At 39.7% G+C, this 17,559-nt stretch overlaps 4 protein-coding genes across 6 annotated transcripts in view; 2 read left to right on the top strand and 2 right to left on the bottom strand.

Moving 5' to 3' along the window:
- Positions 1 to 3,287, bottom strand: part of LOC124201758 (mechanosensory protein 2-like) — a 44,782-nt gene extending 41,495 nt beyond the window's left edge. Inside the window, exons 1-2 of one of the 2 annotated variants that reach the window (XM_046597980.1) lie at positions 3,223 to 3,287; positions 2,808 to 3,014 (exon numbers count right to left, since the gene is read on the bottom strand). In XM_046597980.1, coding sequence (XP_046453936.1) covers positions 2,808 to 2,916 — 109 coding nt within the window. In that variant the 5' untranslated portion in view covers positions 2,917 to 3,014; positions 3,223 to 3,287. The remainder of the gene's footprint in view (positions 1 to 2,807; positions 3,015 to 3,222) is intronic. The other variant, XM_046597979.1, reaches the window with a different exon arrangement.
- A 2,394-nt stretch (positions 3,288 to 5,681) lies between these two features.
- LOC124201751 (prolyl 4-hydroxylase subunit alpha-1-like) lies at positions 5,682 to 9,255 on the top strand. The gene is made up of 13 exons (XM_046597949.1): positions 5,682 to 5,967; positions 6,559 to 6,755; positions 6,828 to 6,979; positions 7,053 to 7,226; positions 7,289 to 7,453; positions 7,537 to 7,678; positions 7,760 to 7,864; positions 7,931 to 8,120; positions 8,196 to 8,306; positions 8,373 to 8,486; positions 8,560 to 8,619; positions 8,698 to 8,863; positions 8,947 to 9,255. The coding sequence occupies exons 2-13, from the start codon at positions 6,571 to 6,573 to the stop codon at positions 9,021 to 9,023; spliced, it is 1,641 nt and encodes a 546-aa protein (XP_046453905.1). The 5' UTR covers positions 5,682 to 5,967; positions 6,559 to 6,570; the 3' UTR covers positions 9,024 to 9,255.
- Positions 9,256 to 10,208: 953 nt separating this feature from the next.
- Positions 10,209 to 14,608, bottom strand: LOC124201746 (neutral ceramidase-like). Its single transcript, XM_046597941.1, has 15 exons — positions 14,430 to 14,608; positions 13,700 to 13,843; positions 12,872 to 13,048; positions 12,655 to 12,782; positions 12,382 to 12,586; positions 12,100 to 12,309; positions 11,881 to 12,006; positions 11,702 to 11,819; positions 11,559 to 11,635; positions 11,230 to 11,463; positions 11,068 to 11,163; positions 10,833 to 11,000; positions 10,641 to 10,756; positions 10,407 to 10,572; positions 10,209 to 10,330 (listed from the first exon to the last, which is right to left on the bottom strand). Exons 1-15 carry the CDS (start codon positions 14,580 to 14,582, stop codon positions 10,319 to 10,321), a joined length of 2,130 nt encoding a protein of 709 aa, XP_046453897.1. The 5' UTR covers positions 14,583 to 14,608; the 3' UTR covers positions 10,209 to 10,318.
- On the top strand, positions 13,355 to 17,526 carry LOC124201754 (prolyl 4-hydroxylase subunit alpha-1-like). 2 transcript variants are annotated; one of them, XM_046597958.1, is made up of 13 exons: positions 13,355 to 13,525; positions 14,901 to 15,090; positions 15,162 to 15,313; positions 15,388 to 15,558; positions 15,644 to 15,808; positions 15,874 to 16,000; positions 16,065 to 16,175; positions 16,239 to 16,428; positions 16,506 to 16,616; positions 16,694 to 16,807; positions 16,894 to 16,959; positions 17,142 to 17,307; positions 17,390 to 17,526. In XM_046597958.1, the coding sequence occupies exons 2-13, from the start codon at positions 14,903 to 14,905 to the stop codon at positions 17,458 to 17,460; spliced, it is 1,632 nt and encodes a 543-aa protein (XP_046453914.1). In that variant the 5' UTR covers positions 13,355 to 13,525; positions 14,901 to 14,902; the 3' UTR covers positions 17,461 to 17,526. The 2 variants fall into 2 exon arrangements, with proteins under 2 accessions (XP_046453914.1, XP_046453913.1); XM_046597957.1 differs by having other exon boundaries at positions 14,898 to 15,090.
- The last annotated feature ends 33 nt before the right edge of the window (positions 17,527 to 17,559 follow it).

The following is a 17,559-nucleotide window of genomic DNA, read 5'->3' as shown; positions in this document are numbered from 1 at the left end:
TTGTTTTTTGTCTTTCTTTGATTCCTTTTGCTAAGACTTGTCAAATGCGTCCCGGAAATGCGGAATTCGACATCAGCAATTTCAGATTCTCCCTCAAGCAGACAATAGATGGCTAACAATTCTTTTTTTAAATCTGGTGGTTAATTTGAAAACAAAGCCGCTTCCGCTTCCTTTTGCAGTATTGAAAAAAGCTACAAAATATAAAGATATACTTTGCGCCCGTCGGTATCTCACATTTGAATTTGAAAAAAAAAAAAAAAAATTACGAATAAATTCTCCAATAAAACTATTACCAAGTTACATCACAAGAGACCAAGCAAAAACAAATACTTCGCCGAAAACACTGACAACAAGACCAGAGGGGTCAATTGTCAATAGGTCTATGACGTAATTCAATTACAGAGTCAATGATTGAAAATAAATACGTTAGAGTATCGTTTTATTATCAATATCATGGACACTTTTCTGGGTAATTTTTTTTTGTTTCGCACTTTCATTTCTTTTTATGAGCCGAGACGAATAACTGGTTCAAAACAGCTCGACTGGAGTTTCATCCGCAACGATTCGGAAACCATCGCCCAGTGACTTCATGACGCAAATTGAAGGAGCTTCAAACATTCCGGTTTTCCCCCATGAAACCATTTTACCTTTTTTTTTTTCTTTTTTAAAACTGGAATAAGTCAATTAAAAATTTTTCTGCAAAATATTTGGAAATAGTGTAGGCATTGATTAGTCATCGATTTCTGTTAACCGCTCCTTACAACTTTCGAACGAATCCGAACGAATCAAATCAAGATACAAAAAAGTCTCTAAGCCGAATTCTGTCTTTGCGGTTACAACTTCCTTTCTATGCTACGCAATTGAGAGAGGAGGATTCCTCAAGTTTGTTCCCAAGAACCCGGATGTCTAGGGAAGTCGGCCAATAATAAGACAAAATTCGACGGTGAAGACAAAATCGGAAGCTGGACAACATGTCGTAATATGTTTCATTTGCCTTGAGAGAAGGCGCAAGTATGTTGTCTATTAACACAAAAAGAAATGGTTTATATCTGTTTGATCAATTTCACACGTCGCGCCCGAGGAGACGATAGGGGCGCTTAGTGACGCTATATATGGCGGACGTGTGCGATTCGTTAACAATCTAATCCATACGTCCACGCCAATATGTGACGGTGTCAGTATAAATTCACTTTTTCCTCTACTTTCCTTTAAGAGCAGACAAACAAAATGAACAAATTGCCAGGCATTAAGGACACATTTCAACAATTTTCAACTTCCAGCTTTCACCGGCTTTCACGTATGGCACGAAAATGCTTTAGAGTACCGTACAGCTTTATGAAAATGTAAAGAGTTTCGTTTTTGTTTTGTTTTTTCAATTTAAATTGAACGAGAAAAGATTTCCCTCCTGACGCTACTTGCGATGTCATGAATGATGAAATAACGGAACGAGATAGGCGATAGATGAAAAAGGCGGATAGATGTTACGTTTTAAAATGCTATATTCGGTTGAGAAAGACAATTCTACTTCGTTTTTCGATAAAATGTCGTTCAAGTGAGATTTTACCCAGAATGTCACCCTTAGCATTTAAAAAAAATTTATCGTGCCCTGTGCTGGATTTGCTACGTAATCGCCAGTAAATATTTATAGTCGTCGCGCTTTCCAAAGCAAACGCTTCACGCAACTTTGGCAACGAAGAAAATACACGCGCAAACAGTTATACAACTTTTGAAACTTGGATAACCGGAGGAGTTTCAAAAGTTTTTTTTTTTACATAAACATTTTTTTAACATGAACTGTGTGTATAATCATCGACGGTTTGTTTGAGTTTGTTTGGGATACCCGAAAAAGGATCACGTGTGTGTCAATTCAAAGATGAACGTTCAATTTGTTTGCTATCTGCAAGAGCTCTTTTTTTAACGAAGGATAGAGCCTTTTGTTTAACAATCCAAAAATGGTTAACGAACTTGGACACTTAAGAGAATTAATGTTTCAAAAGGAAAAGGGGGACCTTCAAAATAATAAAAATTCGTCGCAAAATGACTGAGCTAGAAACAAATAAGAAGCGGTCAAGACCACCTGATTTTCAATCACAAACACACAAAAGATGTAGACGCGGAAGATAGGAGAAAGATGGCAGTTAAAACTTCTACAAAACAAGAACTGACTGCACGAAATACGTCGTGATTGCAGTCTATCGAAATAGTTTCGTTGTTATAGTGATATAACAAGAAGACAAGATTGGCAGTTGCCAATTTTCAGGGGAAATGGGATTAAAGCCATGGAAGTGTAACTATATGATCCCATTTTAAAATTCGAAAACAGTCATACGAGGACAATTGTCATACGAGAAGATTCGTACGAAAAATTTAAAGGAAAAAATTGGCAAGGACTTTGTACATATTTGAGTATCCGAAAATCTCGGATGTTGCAAAGTAAAATAATTGCGCTGACTCAAAACTCCGGTTAAACTTACTCCTAATGTGACTTCAGTCATTTTTAGTTGACCTGATGGAAAGACAGTTTAGTCGAACACTATGCTGACCCCACTAAACAAAGAAGATCGCGTTGACGTTCGCCCTCTACTCATGAAAGACCTAATGGTGACTCAGTAATCGTCACACTCCTGAAAGCGGTGATAAACTCAACGATGACCCATCATCATTTAAGTGTTTGCGCTCTCCGCATTTCGTTGCCAAGGGCAGGTGGGCAACTTACATAACAGCCTTCGGTCGGGGAAATGTTGAAACGAAAATCAAGGCCCCCCAAAAGCGAAAAACAAATGGAAAATAAGGTAAATTATTCCTACCGTGCTGTCTGGGAAATACAGCCAGACATCTCCAAGTGATCCATCCGAACAGAATTTGAACACGCCAGGTGGGATAGGAGGAAGGGAGTCCTCGTGAATACACACACATTCACATGAGTGTACACGAGGACATTGGGATTTTTTTAAGAAGGGGGGAAGAAGAGATGTATCTGCTGTGGACTCTCCAATCAAACAGGCTGCGGTTTTCTACATTACAAAAATGAATAAATATTATAGAAAATATGGAAGCCATAAGGAAAAGTTAGAATGAAACGACTAGGTATACTTTCATTTTTAATAAACAAGAGAATGCAAAATTTTAATGGAGCACACTAGGCATAAGCAAGCCATGCAATTCATTCAAATATGTAACAGAAGAATAAGTAGAGTATCAATCACACAATGAATACACTACCAATGAAGCTGACACTGCTGCTGCTGATGACGAGCAATCCTTGATGTTGATGATGATGGCTGGCAGGCTGGCTGGCTCAGGACTCAGACCTGCAATATGAAGAAAAGGGGGACATGTACTTACAAATCAAACAAAGTAAATGGCAAATGCATTCAAACCATGCCTGCCATTGACTGCGAACCAACATGTGCCACCAAGTGGTAGTCGGAACTAAAAGCTTGGTACAGTTCAGCACTAATTTTGATTAAAGCCCTTGTTATTACCCTATTTTTATTCTTAGTTATAAAGTAATTTACCTACTATGTAGTTTCAAGTGTTGCAGTTAAACTAGTCTGTGAGACACGACTATCAATTTTTTGTAATTACTTAATGTGTTATTTTTCATGCAGCCATTAATTCAGCACTGTTGCCAATTGAAACTCGACTTTGCCGCTGAATTAATAAAAACCATTTTCCTCCGCAGACAAGGCGACAACTGACACAACTGAGAGATAATAAAAATTTTACCAGAATTTCCCAATTAAAAATAGAAAAATTAAAATAGTTTTGCTTGAGTAGTATACGACACGGCCGTACTTCTATGTTGGGCGGGTGTTACACAATTTGCAGAGGAAAGAAATCGAACAAGAGGCGAGACGAGTGTTTTCGCTAGTGAATGCCTAGTAAAATTAACAATCCAACTCCAATTAGCAGGTGCATTCGCTAATTTCATGTCCGATTAGCGATTACCGAATAACCAAATTTAGCGTTTATGGTTTTTATCAAAGATGTTTTAACGGTTTTAAGGACACCTGCGATGGCCACAAAATGGATGTTCTGGCTCGTCGCAGATGCGTTTTTCCTCAATGAAATATTTCAGAAGAAAAAAGGAGCTTGTCATCTGTCTCTCTACACGGAGAATACCATTATGAATGAATGAAAATCATTACTCTTGATAAGAAATACGTTTACTACATCGCCAAGCAAAGCTCGATCTGACTGGTTGTAGTTTACCTTGTCATTCAAACAATTTTGCCCGTAAAGTCTTTTTCTTGTTTAACAAAAGGATATAACACCATGATATAACAACGATAATATTTTACCAAATGAAGCCTCCATCTAGTGTTAGATAGTCCAAGTTTGTGCATAGCAAAATGTTTAACAAAATTCACCTGGTGTTTTTTTTTTCCCATAAATAATAGCACTACGCATTCAAACATTGTCCGAATAATTTTTCCCCGCCTTTCCATTCGCCCTGACGGAATAGAGAAATTCACTTGATTGCGCTGTCCGACAAAACAGCACGACGAACTCAGCCAGCTAGCGAAATAACCTTTTCAATACCTGATATGACTGTAGTGAAAAAAATGAACTGAACACGTCCGTCGTATCTCACTGTGTGAAAAATGACGAAAAAAAACATGATTCCATCAAACTATAAATACTTCGTCCTTCCAACACCAATTATAAAACCAGAAGGGTAAAATGTCAAAGAGAAAAGCGGAAAGAGAAACAAAGTACTCGGCTACGCTGATAAAAAATAAATATGGACTTTCAAGTTTTAACCGCTTTCATCTTCAACATTCGGTGTTTTATGTAGCGTATCAGAAGAAGAAAAAACATAAAAAGAATGTGAAAACCGTAGCGGATATAATGCGCGGAATTTTTAATGTGGTGCACAAAAGTGCTCCGAAAGATGGAGCAATTAGAATTTCTTTTAAAGTTTTCCTTTTTCGCTATTAAACCCAGATAATTATTTACAGTGTCTGTACAGTTACATGTAGTTTGCCAGTAATCAACGAAAATTGAATGCCGACAAAGAACAGTTAAACAAACGCTCTCAATTTTTGTTAAGTACTAACTGAAAGATGCGCTCAACAAAGAGTTTTGACAAAGAAATGAACTAGAGCTTTCCTTTTTTCGCATGGAGGACTACCGGTGTTCAAGTGCAAGAAGCTCGGTGCAATTTTCCGCGTTTCATCATTCATTTTTGTTTATTCCATTGGGGAATTTCTCATCAAAAGAATTTAAAGGATCGTCGAAAGAAAAACACTTCAAGGACTAGGGAGTGATGTTTTTGATTCAACACCGTATAATTTTTGAATCCATCACGAACAAATGATAGCTCGAGAGAACGGGTTAAAAACCTGTATCGTGACGACGCTGTGAGCTTCAAGACTGATCATCCTTTAGAAAGCGAATTCAAGGTTAAAGCCGACTACTGCTGTTTCCCCTTTCCTGAGAGCATAAATTAACAAGAACGTTGAGAGGAAAAAAATAAGCAATTTTATGGCATTAAACAAGTAGAATTTTCGACCGAAAGTAATTTCAACATCGCAGATGTTCAAGTTCCGTATCGTCCATCGTATTGGTGGTATCCCTGATGCTCTTACGAATTTCATCGTTGACGGGGTGTGTTTAATACAGGTTTGCGTGACAGAAGGGAACAAAACTGGCTTCGCCCACGGACGAAAAGGGAAGTAAATGTTTCAGAAGGAGACGAGGACTGTTGTGTTTTACGTGTGTGCCGTGATGTGAGAAATACTTGATAGGAAAGAAAAAAGGCGGGACTAACGCTACTGCTCTCACAAAACATTCAACTGCTTTCCTCACGTGCCAGCATGCAATGAGAAGTGCAGTTGGCCGCCAACCTTGACAGAATGCACTTGCAGTCTTTGCACAACTTGGAAAAAAATTGAAATTGTGTCCTCAGTTGCATTATTCGAAACAATCGATACAGGAACTTTTTAGAGTTTGCAAGTTACGGTAAGTAACATTGTTATTATTCTCCAACAAAAAACTTGTATTCGTGTTCAAAGCACAACATGGCTATTGACAACGGAACCCGGTGGAACGGCTGATCCGGGAATTCAAATGCGTGGGGGGTTAACTTAAATATAAAATTTCATGGCAAAAAGTTGAAGGCAGAGTCGATCAACCTTTCGGCAGTTGTTGGCTGATGACCAACAGGACACCAACATTTTAGATATGACTGACCTCACCAATATGGAAAACAAGTGTTAAGGAACGGACTCGTGCTAAATGACGCGATCAGAATAGTAAAAAAAAAAACGCTGGTACAGGAAAATGCGTGCAGGCTGGTGATGCGTGACAGATCCCCTGCTGAGCCCGGGCTACAGTATATCGAAACCTTCCAGTGCTCGCCCAGCGCATACGAATTCATCGTAAAAAAAAACTTTGTAAAAAAGAAAAGCCATAATGGGAAAAAATAGGGTTTTAAAATGGTTTCGGCTTCTTTGACGTGTCACGGGTGGAAAGGCTGGCCGTTTGTTTCGCTATGAAATTCTAAAACAATTTCACTGAATTCACTAATTCAATTTTAAAAATTTCAAATAGCTTCTTCTCAACATGCAAATTACTACCTTGATACCTGCTGCTCTAATTCTACTGGTCACGCAATCAAAAACAGCTTTCGGGGATGTTTTCACAGCCATGGCAGACATGGAGGGTCTGATAGCTACCGAGTTCGAGCTAGTCAAACACCTTGACACTTACATCCAGGAAGAGGAGAAAAGGATGAAACAACTGCGAGGGTGAAAAATGAAAAATTTTTAATCCGCGCCCCAAAGGGCGAAAATTTCTAATTCTTTTTTCCATTACGTCAGAATTCTCGAAGAGTACGAGAGCATGTACCAGGAAGCCATCGCAGATGTGCCGAAATACTTGGCCAACCCAGTCAATGCATATTTACTTGTTAAGCGACTCACATCTGACTGGAAGAAAGTAGAAGGAGTCATCAGCAAAAATGCTGGTTCTGGTACATGGATATCGAGTTCTTCTTTCATCAGTTTTAACTTTGAAGTTGAAATACTGAATTCTTTTTCGCATAGCCTATATTCAAAACATCACTCAGCACCGCAGTTTACTGCGTTTCCCTAACGAAGAAGACTTAAATGGAGCAGCAGTCGCACTGATGAGACTTCAAGACACTTATAAACTAGATACGCACGCTTTAGCAGAAGGAAAGCTTTTAGGAGGGAAAAAGTATTCTCGTCATCTCACTGGTAACCATGTGTGTCACTTGAGAGCTTCCGTGCAATTCTGTTGACCAACATGTTTTGTCCAGCTGGCGATTGTTGGGAACTGGGTCGACAGTCGTACAACAACGGCGATCACTACCACACGGTTCTGTGGATGGCAGAAGCTTTAAACAAATTCGAAGACGAATCAAATAAAACTGTTGCGCGGGAAGACATTTTAGATTATTTGGCCTTTTCTACATATAAACAAGGTATGACGAATACTAAGCATGCTAATGAGTTAATCGAGTCAAATTGGCGGCAGAGAAACTAAATGGCATACTTGGAAATCCAGGGAACTTGAAAGAAGCTTTACAAATGACTAACGAGCTGCTCAAGATAGTTCCCTACCATCAGCGTGCACTTGGGAACAAAAGGCATTATGAGAAACTGCTTCGTCAACTCGGAGTAACTGAGCGACGTGGAGAAACTGGAGAGTACGTTCCATTTTTCACAGCATTCCAAATGAATGCGCGAAAGATTTTTAACGTGCGTTTCTTGTTTTTTTTTTCCTTTAGCGAGGATAACATAGACATGAGCGAACCATTTGACACAGCCAAACTAAAGTTGACGAAACCCCCCGGAACTACAGAACATTGGGATGTGTACGAACAGCTTTGCAGGTATAAGACTTACTGCTAAAATCCGTTAAAAAACTTCCACGGTTAAGTGACAAGTTATCTTTTCAGAGGTGAAAAGTTGATGGATCCCAAACTAGAAGGCCGTCTACGATGCCGTTACGTAACCAACAATGTTCCCTACTTTTTCATTCAGCCCATCAAAATGGAGGAGGCATTACTGAAACCGAGGATAGTCGTTTATCATGACATTATTTCCGATGAAGAGATTGAAACCATCAAGAGGCTAGCCCAACCAAGAGTAAAAGAGAACTTACAAATATTTACACAAATGCCTGTTCAACGAAATGAAATCATTCTCTATGGCTTGAAATAGTTTGAACGTGCAACTGTTCAGAAGAAAGAGAGTGGCGCACGTGAAGTTTCTCGCTATCGAATTGCAAAATCTGCCTGGCTGAAACATGAAGAACACGATTACGTTTCTGACGTTAGTTGAATAGAAAAAGTTTATCATCTGTTATTTTGCTTTAAAAAATGTTACATTTCATTCCAGATTAATTTTCGCGTTGGTGATATTACCGGACTCGACATGGCCACATCCGAAGATCTCCAAGTTTGCAATTACGGCATTGGTGGTCATTACGAGCCTCACTACGACTATGCCAGGGTAAAGAAAAATCCTATTTGAACGTCTAACTTTATTTACGCTAAAGGCTTTTTCGTTTCGTTGAAATAAACAGAAAGGAGAAGTTCAACAAGATTTTGGATGGGGCGGTCGTATCGCCACTTGGCTGTTCTACGTAAGTTAAATAAAAATTACACGATTCTTAAAAATGCTCTGGTTTTTCCCAACTGAAATTTTCTAAATGTCATTACAGATGAGTGACGTTGAGGCCGGCGGCGCCACCGTTTTCCCGAAACTAAACCTTTCTCTGTGGCCGCAGAAAGGAAGTGCTGCATTTTGGTTCAATTTATATCCGAGTGGCGAAGGAAACGAAATGACTCAACATGCGGGCTGCCCCGTTCTTACAGGATCCAAATGGGGTAACGGTTTTTTTTAAAAAGCAATTTCCTCTTTACTCCAAAGAACAAAAAAAAAACACAAATTACATTTTTTAATATTTCAGTGGCCAATTATTGGATTCATGAACGAGGCCAAGAATTCCGTCGTCCTTGTGGCCCAAAATCGGATTTCGAAATGTAGTGAAACAGTACGCCAATGTAATTCCATTCGAAATCACAATCTCAAAAGCCTCAAAATTCGTCATGCTTGTAGGAAAGCAGCCTACTATTTCTACTCAAAATTATTGAAGAAATTCAAAGAAAGTTTGTCGCCATTCCAAACCCTCCCGCCCAAAAACACAAAGACAAAGTACCCGGAAAGATGAAATTATCGAATTAATTGGGCCATTTCAATAAACGTAACTAATTGTCAACTTTCACAGCACTGATAATGCAGTAAAAACAACTTGCGATATTTAGGTGAAAAAGTTACATGGGTGGACCAGTAAATCACTAAATCGTTTCCACTTCACGTTAATCGAAAATCGAATTTTCAGAACTTGCAAGAAACTTTTGAGCTCTCAATGCTCGGGGAGCCCAAACTATTTGGCTCTAGTTCGACATGATGCATGAGTCTATCCTCAAAAACTAAATTAATGGCGACTTACAGATAAAGGAAATTGATGTTTCAGGTCCAAACGTTCGTGGAAGATTCCAGTCTGCACGCCACGCCGACAGCACACGCGCCAGACACACGACTTCAAAGTTCGTGCATGATTCACACCAAATGTAAAAACACAGTCACTGCTGAAAATCATTTTACACAGAAATCATACACACACGTTCAAAGTTCACAAGCTTTTTATAAAAGTTCTCACACAAAATAGTTCACCACGTAGAGAAAAAATTTCTCTGACCTAGCTTGCCCTTGTTCGACTGTTCTCTGAGTTTTGGCGGTTATTTGCGACTACGGGCCTACGGGGGGAAAGTAAGGGTAGTGAAGGAAGAAGGTTCTTACCGGTGTAACAGATTTGTTAATTGTTAATTTGTTTATTGTTGTGCAAGAAAACTTAAGATGGGGACAGGGAAAGAAAAATTGAGGAAAGAGCTCAGGAAAAAAATTTTGAACGAATTAAACCAAGGAAACGATCGAATACGCCCACTTGCCAAAGGGATTAAAATTCTCGATTAAAAAAAAGGAAAGAACAACGAAGCCATCTTTGATTGATTAAGAAAAGCTCATCCATTTAGCTGAAATTTAATAAACTCTTATTCACTGACAATTCTTTTACTCTTTGACGGAAAATCATTTCACATGGTAAAGCTCTTATTGGATAATTCCTAAAGGAATTAAGACAGCACTGGTTCTATGAATTTAAGAACCAAATCAGGATAAACTGTGTATTTTCTCAATCCAATTCTAATTCGATTAATCAGCATTTTGCATTTCTAAGCTTATTTGAAGCTTGATTTAGTTATAAGAAAAATCGTCAGGTATTAAGCTCCAACCTGTTATTAGAAATTAATTCAATTACATTAAACATTAGCAACACAAAAAATTTGTTTTTGTGTTCGATCAACTTACGCTAAAAGATTGGGTGGTGCCGTAGTATGGAACAACACTTGCGTCGATATTTTTGTAATGGCCAAAGTGTGAAATGCGATATTCGCCTTCCGGAGTGTCAGCTGGCACGATCCAGCGCAAATGCGCCTCACTCTGCCCAACAGCTGACGTTCTTTCCCAAAAGAAACTAAAAGTGAACGTAGAGAAAATGAATACAAGCGTTCAATGCTCCTATACACCAACGTGAGCCTATACAATGTATCGAAATGAGCGTCCGTTCGGATGACTTTCCAGCTATTATCGGATTGCTTGGCTTCCACAGTCATGAAAGTATTTCCCAACATCAGATTGTTACGCGGGTGGCCGGCCACCTGGCGATCCAAATCCAATTCAGATTAATCTTTAATATCACAAAAGTGACACAATTAAGTCATGTTGGATTCATACGAATGTCGCAGTCACAGTCTCGTTGGGTCGCACGAACGGATACGGTTGAACAAGACAGTCACCGAACTTGCGCTCGAAGGCCGGCCTATCGAAAACGACGCCAGGTACCAGGGAAATCTGCTCGTCCAGCAAAAACGGCGGAGTCGGCCCATCGTCTACGGGTTCACTCTATCAATTATAGAAGTTTTTGAAGGTTAATTTTTCCAAAGTGACGTAACATTTAGAAATTTCATACCTTGAAGATGCTTCTTGTTAATTTCCTGTACTGATCCAGGTAAGCGGAATGAGTATGCGGTCCATAAATGGTCGAGGCACCTTCGTATCGTTGAATCTGTACCGCACAAATCGCTATAATTTGATTTGGTAATTTAAAAGAAGATAATTCAGAAAACTATACCTGATATTCTTCAAACGTGGTGATGTAATGAGTGTAGCCGTTAGAGAGTCCGGCAATAACTGTCTTAACGCTAGATGGCCCGCCGTTATTAATGGCTTCGGAATTTAGTGCGTCGCGGAGGCGTCTTCCGGCCATTGTCGTGAATTCACCCGGAACGGCCGCAATCAGGAACTGCCCGATGCGCAAGATTTGTGTTTCCACGATATCAGGATGCCAGGCGTATGGCCAGGAAATCTGTATTAGGAAATATATTTTTAATTGAAACTAATTCGCTCAGTAAATGTTTACGCAAAAAGATATAAGGGCTAGCGTTAATAAAATAATAATACCTCTCCAGTTGAAAGTAAAACGGGTTTGGGTGATTGGCATTGCTTCACTTCTTCGCTCGGTTCAACCAACGCAGAACCTATATAACGATTTGAGCAAAATTATCAAACTGATAAAATAAAAACTAAATAAAATCTCAACTAACCCACAAGATTCCAAAAGTCGTTGGGAGAAGTCACTCCCTGTGTGAAATCGAAGGCACCAGGTCCGTCAGTGGTTCCAGCTGCGAAGCTGTAGCCCATGGCCGGCTTGCACAGTTTCACCTGAAATACATAAGAAATTATATAATTTGTTGTAGCTACTACATTAACCCTCATTTCTTACCGTCGTTGGCCCATTGACGGGATCTTGGACCTCAACGTTGTAATTGGGCATGTCAACAAATTGATGGGCGAACTGAACGGGACCTTCCAGGGCTTCTAGCTCCGTGTTGGCTACATCATACATGTTCTGTCAACACCAAAAGCGAATTGTTTGAGTATAAACACTTGAATAATGTTAGGTGATTCTCATGTAACACCATTTTCTCGCGAATAAAATTACCCAAGCTTTTTGAAATTGCCTATCTCCGATAATTTGGGTGCTTTCAACCATGTCTTTTCCGGGTCCGAAAGCGATGCATAGCTGCGTTCGGTTGTTGCACGAAGAGCTCACGAAATCACACGGGAGTCCTGTATCGATGCACTTGGCTCCCATCGTGTTGGGCGACACATCCCCAAGATTGGTACTGGCGAAAGCCGCTACAAACGGACCCTGTGTTCATCACAGACGGTCGTGAATTATTTATTGAGTTATAACATTGGAAAAAGCGAAATAATGACGAACTTTGCCTGGCATGATGTCAGGTCCGTTGATTTCCGCCTCGAATAATAACCCAGCATAGCCTTTGTTGTCCGACGAAATGTACGGGTTGGTGTTATTCATGCTGGTGCAATGAACGGCGTACCAGTTGATAACGCCGATCGGTTTGCCATCTGCTGTCGAAACGAATTTCAGCTGGACCATATCCTTGTCCGTGTTGTACGTGTACCTGTGATGGCGATTTAAAAATTAAATTCCTGGCGGGAAGCTGCTAATTTTAAATTAGGTGACACTCACTTGGCTCTTTCCCATGATGGATTGTTCAAATAAGAGGCAGGGCTTCGATTGATGTTGGCGTCGATTAAAATATCGCTTGCGTAATAGATGTTTGCTGGAATCATGTTGTCGTGAGCTCGTTCGACGCTCTTTGAGTCAAAAAAGTAAAACGTTCGGATAACTATTTATTGAAACCACAGAAGGCTATAGACAATATGTTTTGTAGTTTTTATTTTACCTGTACAATTCCTTGGACCAAAGCATCGTATGATTGCTGGACCCATCCTTTGCTGGTAACGAGGAAGAGAACATATTGAAGATAGCCGCCCGGTCCCGAGTGCGTGTGCGTTCCACTGATAACCACGTTCTTGGCCGTGTACACGCCTTCGAACTTTGTCTCCAGTCTCCTTGAGACCTAATTAAATGTCAAGTGAATTAATTAACAGGTGTTCAAGTGAATCTATGATAAATGCGCCAGAGCCAAAGGAACCAAAACCGGTTTCTGCGCTTATTGCGTCAACTTGCCGAAACCGAAAAATGATCAGAATTCTTTCGATAAGGAAAAGAATAACATCACACACAAAAAAAGGAACTAGGCTATTATTTTTTATTCGATATAGATGCCGAGAAAAGAGCGCCTCTGGGCGAAAACAAGAAAGAGAAGGCGGGACTTAAACTTATGCTACCTGTATAGTTAAATGCTCGTCTTCCGTGTGATTGTATCGAAACAATTTCAGTTGACTACCGACCGCAATAGAATCAACTTGATTCCCCCCGTTTCCAACATCGTTGGTCGAGTGCTGTGCAACGAACAAGTTCGTTTTAATTTGGTTTACAGTGAAATAGTGGGAAAATCCATTGTGTCTGGCAGCTTAGCATCTTATCAGTTAACGTAAGTAAATAATTGATGTAGGGCCAAACAAAATAAAATAGGGAAATATCTGTTCAAATAAATGGCGAAATAGAAAACTAGCCATCCAAATAGTTTTGGACTGACTTTGATGCAATCAACATTTAACAATATGACACTCGCCTGGTTAAGCAAAGGAATTTTATAAATACGCACCTCGGTTTTGATGACTTGGTCCATCAACGCGCAATCCACGCTGATAAAGACGACACGTTGGGATCCATCGTCGACTATGAAAGCTCGGGAGTACTGGCGAGTGTGAATTCCGGCAGACAGTTGAGCCGGATTTGCGTAACCCATCTAATAAAAGCAGATTCAATTAGGAATGGGCTAGCGAATACTTACAAAATTATTACATTCTAAATAATAATAGTTATCGTTCATCTAGCGCTATCGATTTGTTGCATGTACATGATAAGCAGCCAACATATTTGGATGGCAAGGAAGAAAATGATTACATGTGAATATTTTTTGGGTCTGAACGAAATAAGGAAATTGTAAAACCTTTCAAAAAAAGATCTCAAGGTCCAGACTACTGACTTGAGAGTATAGGTCTACATTTCTATCAATTTCACGCACGCATCACGCCTTCCGCACAATATAGAAACTCTACGGAATAACAAACAAACACACATAGTATACATTCTCAAGTGATGGCAACCTAGTTACCTAGTTTTCGACAAATTAAGGTAGCAGCGGCATTTTTCTTTTGAGTAGCCTCCCCCTTAAAAGTACTTTTATTTTAAAAGTATACTTCAATTTGGTCAAACATAACAAAAGAGGAGTAAAAGGGGGTGTTTTTTTAATAGAAAAGAGCCACTCCTATCTGTATTTGTCAAAACTAGGTAACTAGGTAATAACTAGGTTGCCACCAACTAATACATACCATGTTGATGTCAGCCGCAGGTCCCGTGACATCAGCAATTCCGGCGCCAACTTGGTAAACAGACGGTTCAGCAAAACATACATGGCAAACTAATGATGACAGCACGACCAAGCGAAAAAGTAGCTCCATGGTTTTCCCGACACGTCTCCCCATCGACTATCGACTATATCGACAAGCGTGAAGGATTTCTTTTGCCCGTTGCCCCGTTGTCATGGGTGGACAGAAATCGAACGATATCACGCCGAGATTAGATTGTAAATAACATGTTTTGGTCGTGATGGGATAACAAATAGATTATCACAAAGCTATCTAACGATATTGAGCTTATTGAACGTCTATAGATCTCGCCAGATAAATAATCTTACCTTGATGACGTATCAATTTTAGCGTCCACATTGCACTCGACACGTATTATCTGGAAATGAATTCGAGAATTATTAAAATTTAATTTGTCCTTATATAATATAGCAGGCATGGAAATGGAGATAATTATCGTACGGATGTTCGCCTTCTTCCTACTCTTGCAATCGCACACTGTTTCTTCCGAGCTGTTTACAGCGCTGGCCGATATGGAGAGCCTGGTGTCGACAGAGTCGGAACTTGTGAGACACCTTGATAATTACATTCAAGATGAAGAGATCAGATTGAAGCAATTAAGAAGGTAGGGATTCCGCATCGACAGCTGTCATTTTTTAATCAATATTGTTTTTACCCTTGTAACATTTTCATCAGTTTTCTAGAGGAATACGAAACAATGCACCAGGAAGCCAGTGCGGACGTGTCAAAGTTTTTGGCCAGTCCGGTGAATGCGTATTTACTTGTCAAGCGTCTTACCTCCGATTGGAAGAAAGTTGAACGAGTCATTTCTCGGAACGCTGGTTCTGGTATAGTACAGTAAATAATAAGACTTGCGTCATTATATTTATAATGACCCTATATAACGATTTGGCACATACAGTCTATATTAAGAATATCACTCAGCACCGGACCTCGTTACGTTTCCCATCTGAGGAGGACTTGAATGGGGCAGCCGTTGCTCTTATGCGACTCCAAGATACTTATAAACTAGACACTCACGCCCTGGCCGAAGGCAAAGTTTTGGGCAAGAAGAGCTCTCGTCAACTGACAGGTAAAAATAAACAAAGATATAAGAAGATTTGTTTTTATTTTATCTTACCTTGTATACTGCTCTTGATGTACTGGGTTATCTTCAGCTGATGATTGCTGGGAACTGGGTCGGCAGTCGTACAACAACGGTGACCACTACCACACGGTTCTCTGGATGGCAGAAGCTTTGAACAAATTTGAAGACGAATCAAACAAAACTGTCACCCGCCAAGATATCCTCGGATATTTGGCCTTTTCGACGTACAAACAAGGTGTGACAAATCATTTGTTTTATTAATAGACTCAGAAATGGAATAACGAGGCGTTTCGAAATCAGGTAATGTGAAAGAGGCCCTCCACTTAACTCGAGAGCTCCTCAAGATGGTCCCCTATCATCAGCAAGCACTTGACAACATCAAACACTACGAAAAACTCCTTTTTCAACAGGGAGTGTCTGATGAGAAGTATCTGTCGCTCATTCTTGCACGTTTTTTAAATGAATTTAATTATCCTATTTTAAAATTACAGGGCCAGCAACATGGAGGAGCGATTCAATACTACTAAATTAAAATTGAACAAATCAATTGGAACCTTTGGATTGCGGAGAGATCACTGGGATAATTATGAAAAACTATGCAGGTGAAATTTGTCTTGGAGTTGTGCTCTTCTCGGAGTGTAATAACGTGTGCAGGCTCACTTCAGAGGGGAAAAGTTGTTGGATCCCAAAGTCGAAGGCCGTCTCCGATGTCGTTACGTCACCAATAACGTGCCGTTCTTCTTCATTCAACCCGTTAAGATGGAGGAAGCCTTGCTCAAACCACTTCTTGTCATTTACCACGGTGTTATCTTTGATGCCGAGATTGACGTCGTCAAAAAGCTGGCTCAGCCAAGAGTAGGCTAAATTATTCGCTAAATCTAATTTTTAATAAGAAGAATAACTGTGTGACATTTCGGTCATCGATAATCCAGTTCAAGAGAACCGGTGTTACAGACAGAGACACGGGTAGAAGTATGCCAGTCCAGTATCGTATTGCCAAAGCGGCCTTTTTGAAAGACAGTGAGCACAATCTCATACTAAAGGTTTGTTGAAAAAATCGCAAATAAGCCTCTTGCTGAATTATGGCATGAATATCTTTTTTATATTTTTTTTTCTGTAGATGTCTAGACGAGTTGGTGATATTACTGGACTGGACATGGACGCCTCTGAGGATTTGCAGGTTTGCAATTACGGAATCGGTGGACACTATGTGCCCCATTTTGATTACGCCAGGGTAGGAATTTTATATGCTGTTGTCTTCAACAGTCGGTAATTTGGCTGTCCAAAAGGTGATGTTATATATTTTTTTCACGCCCATAGCAAGGGGAAATTCACGGTCCCAGAGATTTGGACTGGGGCAATCGCATTGCTACTTGGCTATTCTACGTAAGTTTTTTTTAAATAATTATTTTCGCTGTGTGTTAGCTAAAAGACTAACTTCATAACAACAGTTGAAGTTTCACGCATATCTTGCCACCTTGCGTTTAGTTTATAAAGGCAACGTTGCTTAACTGCTGTAATTTTTTTTTTTTTATTTGCTTAAATACGTTTTCCCCGCCGATAAATAGATGAGCGATGTTGAGGCTGGTGGTGCGACTGTCTTTCCGGCTGTTGGCGCAGCTCTTTGGCCACAGAAAGGAAGTGCTGCCTTTTGGTACAATTTGCGTCCAAATGGAAACGGTGACGAAGACACCCTCCACGCAGGTTGCCCCGTCCTTACTGGATCAAAATGGGGTATAGCTGAAATTTTAAACAAATTTACAGAATAATTTATACCTTGAATTAATCCTGCTTATCTTATCAACTCTTTTTTTAGTATCCAACAAATGGATTCACGAGAGAAGTCAAGAATTTCGTCGTCCTTGTGATTTGCAATTTAATGCATGAAATTATGTTGTCTGATGATAAGCAACGAAATAATAATAAAACGTATGAATTGTATTTTTTCCTTGATACGCTAGATCGTCCGTGTTTTTTTTTAATATA

The sequence above is a fragment of the Daphnia pulex genome, chromosome 9 (assembly GCF_021134715.1).
Source record: "Daphnia pulex isolate KAP4 chromosome 9, ASM2113471v1".
NCBI lineage: Eukaryota > Metazoa > Arthropoda > Branchiopoda > Diplostraca > Daphniidae > Daphnia > Daphnia pulex.
This window is presented reverse-complemented; position numbering and strand designations above follow the sequence as displayed.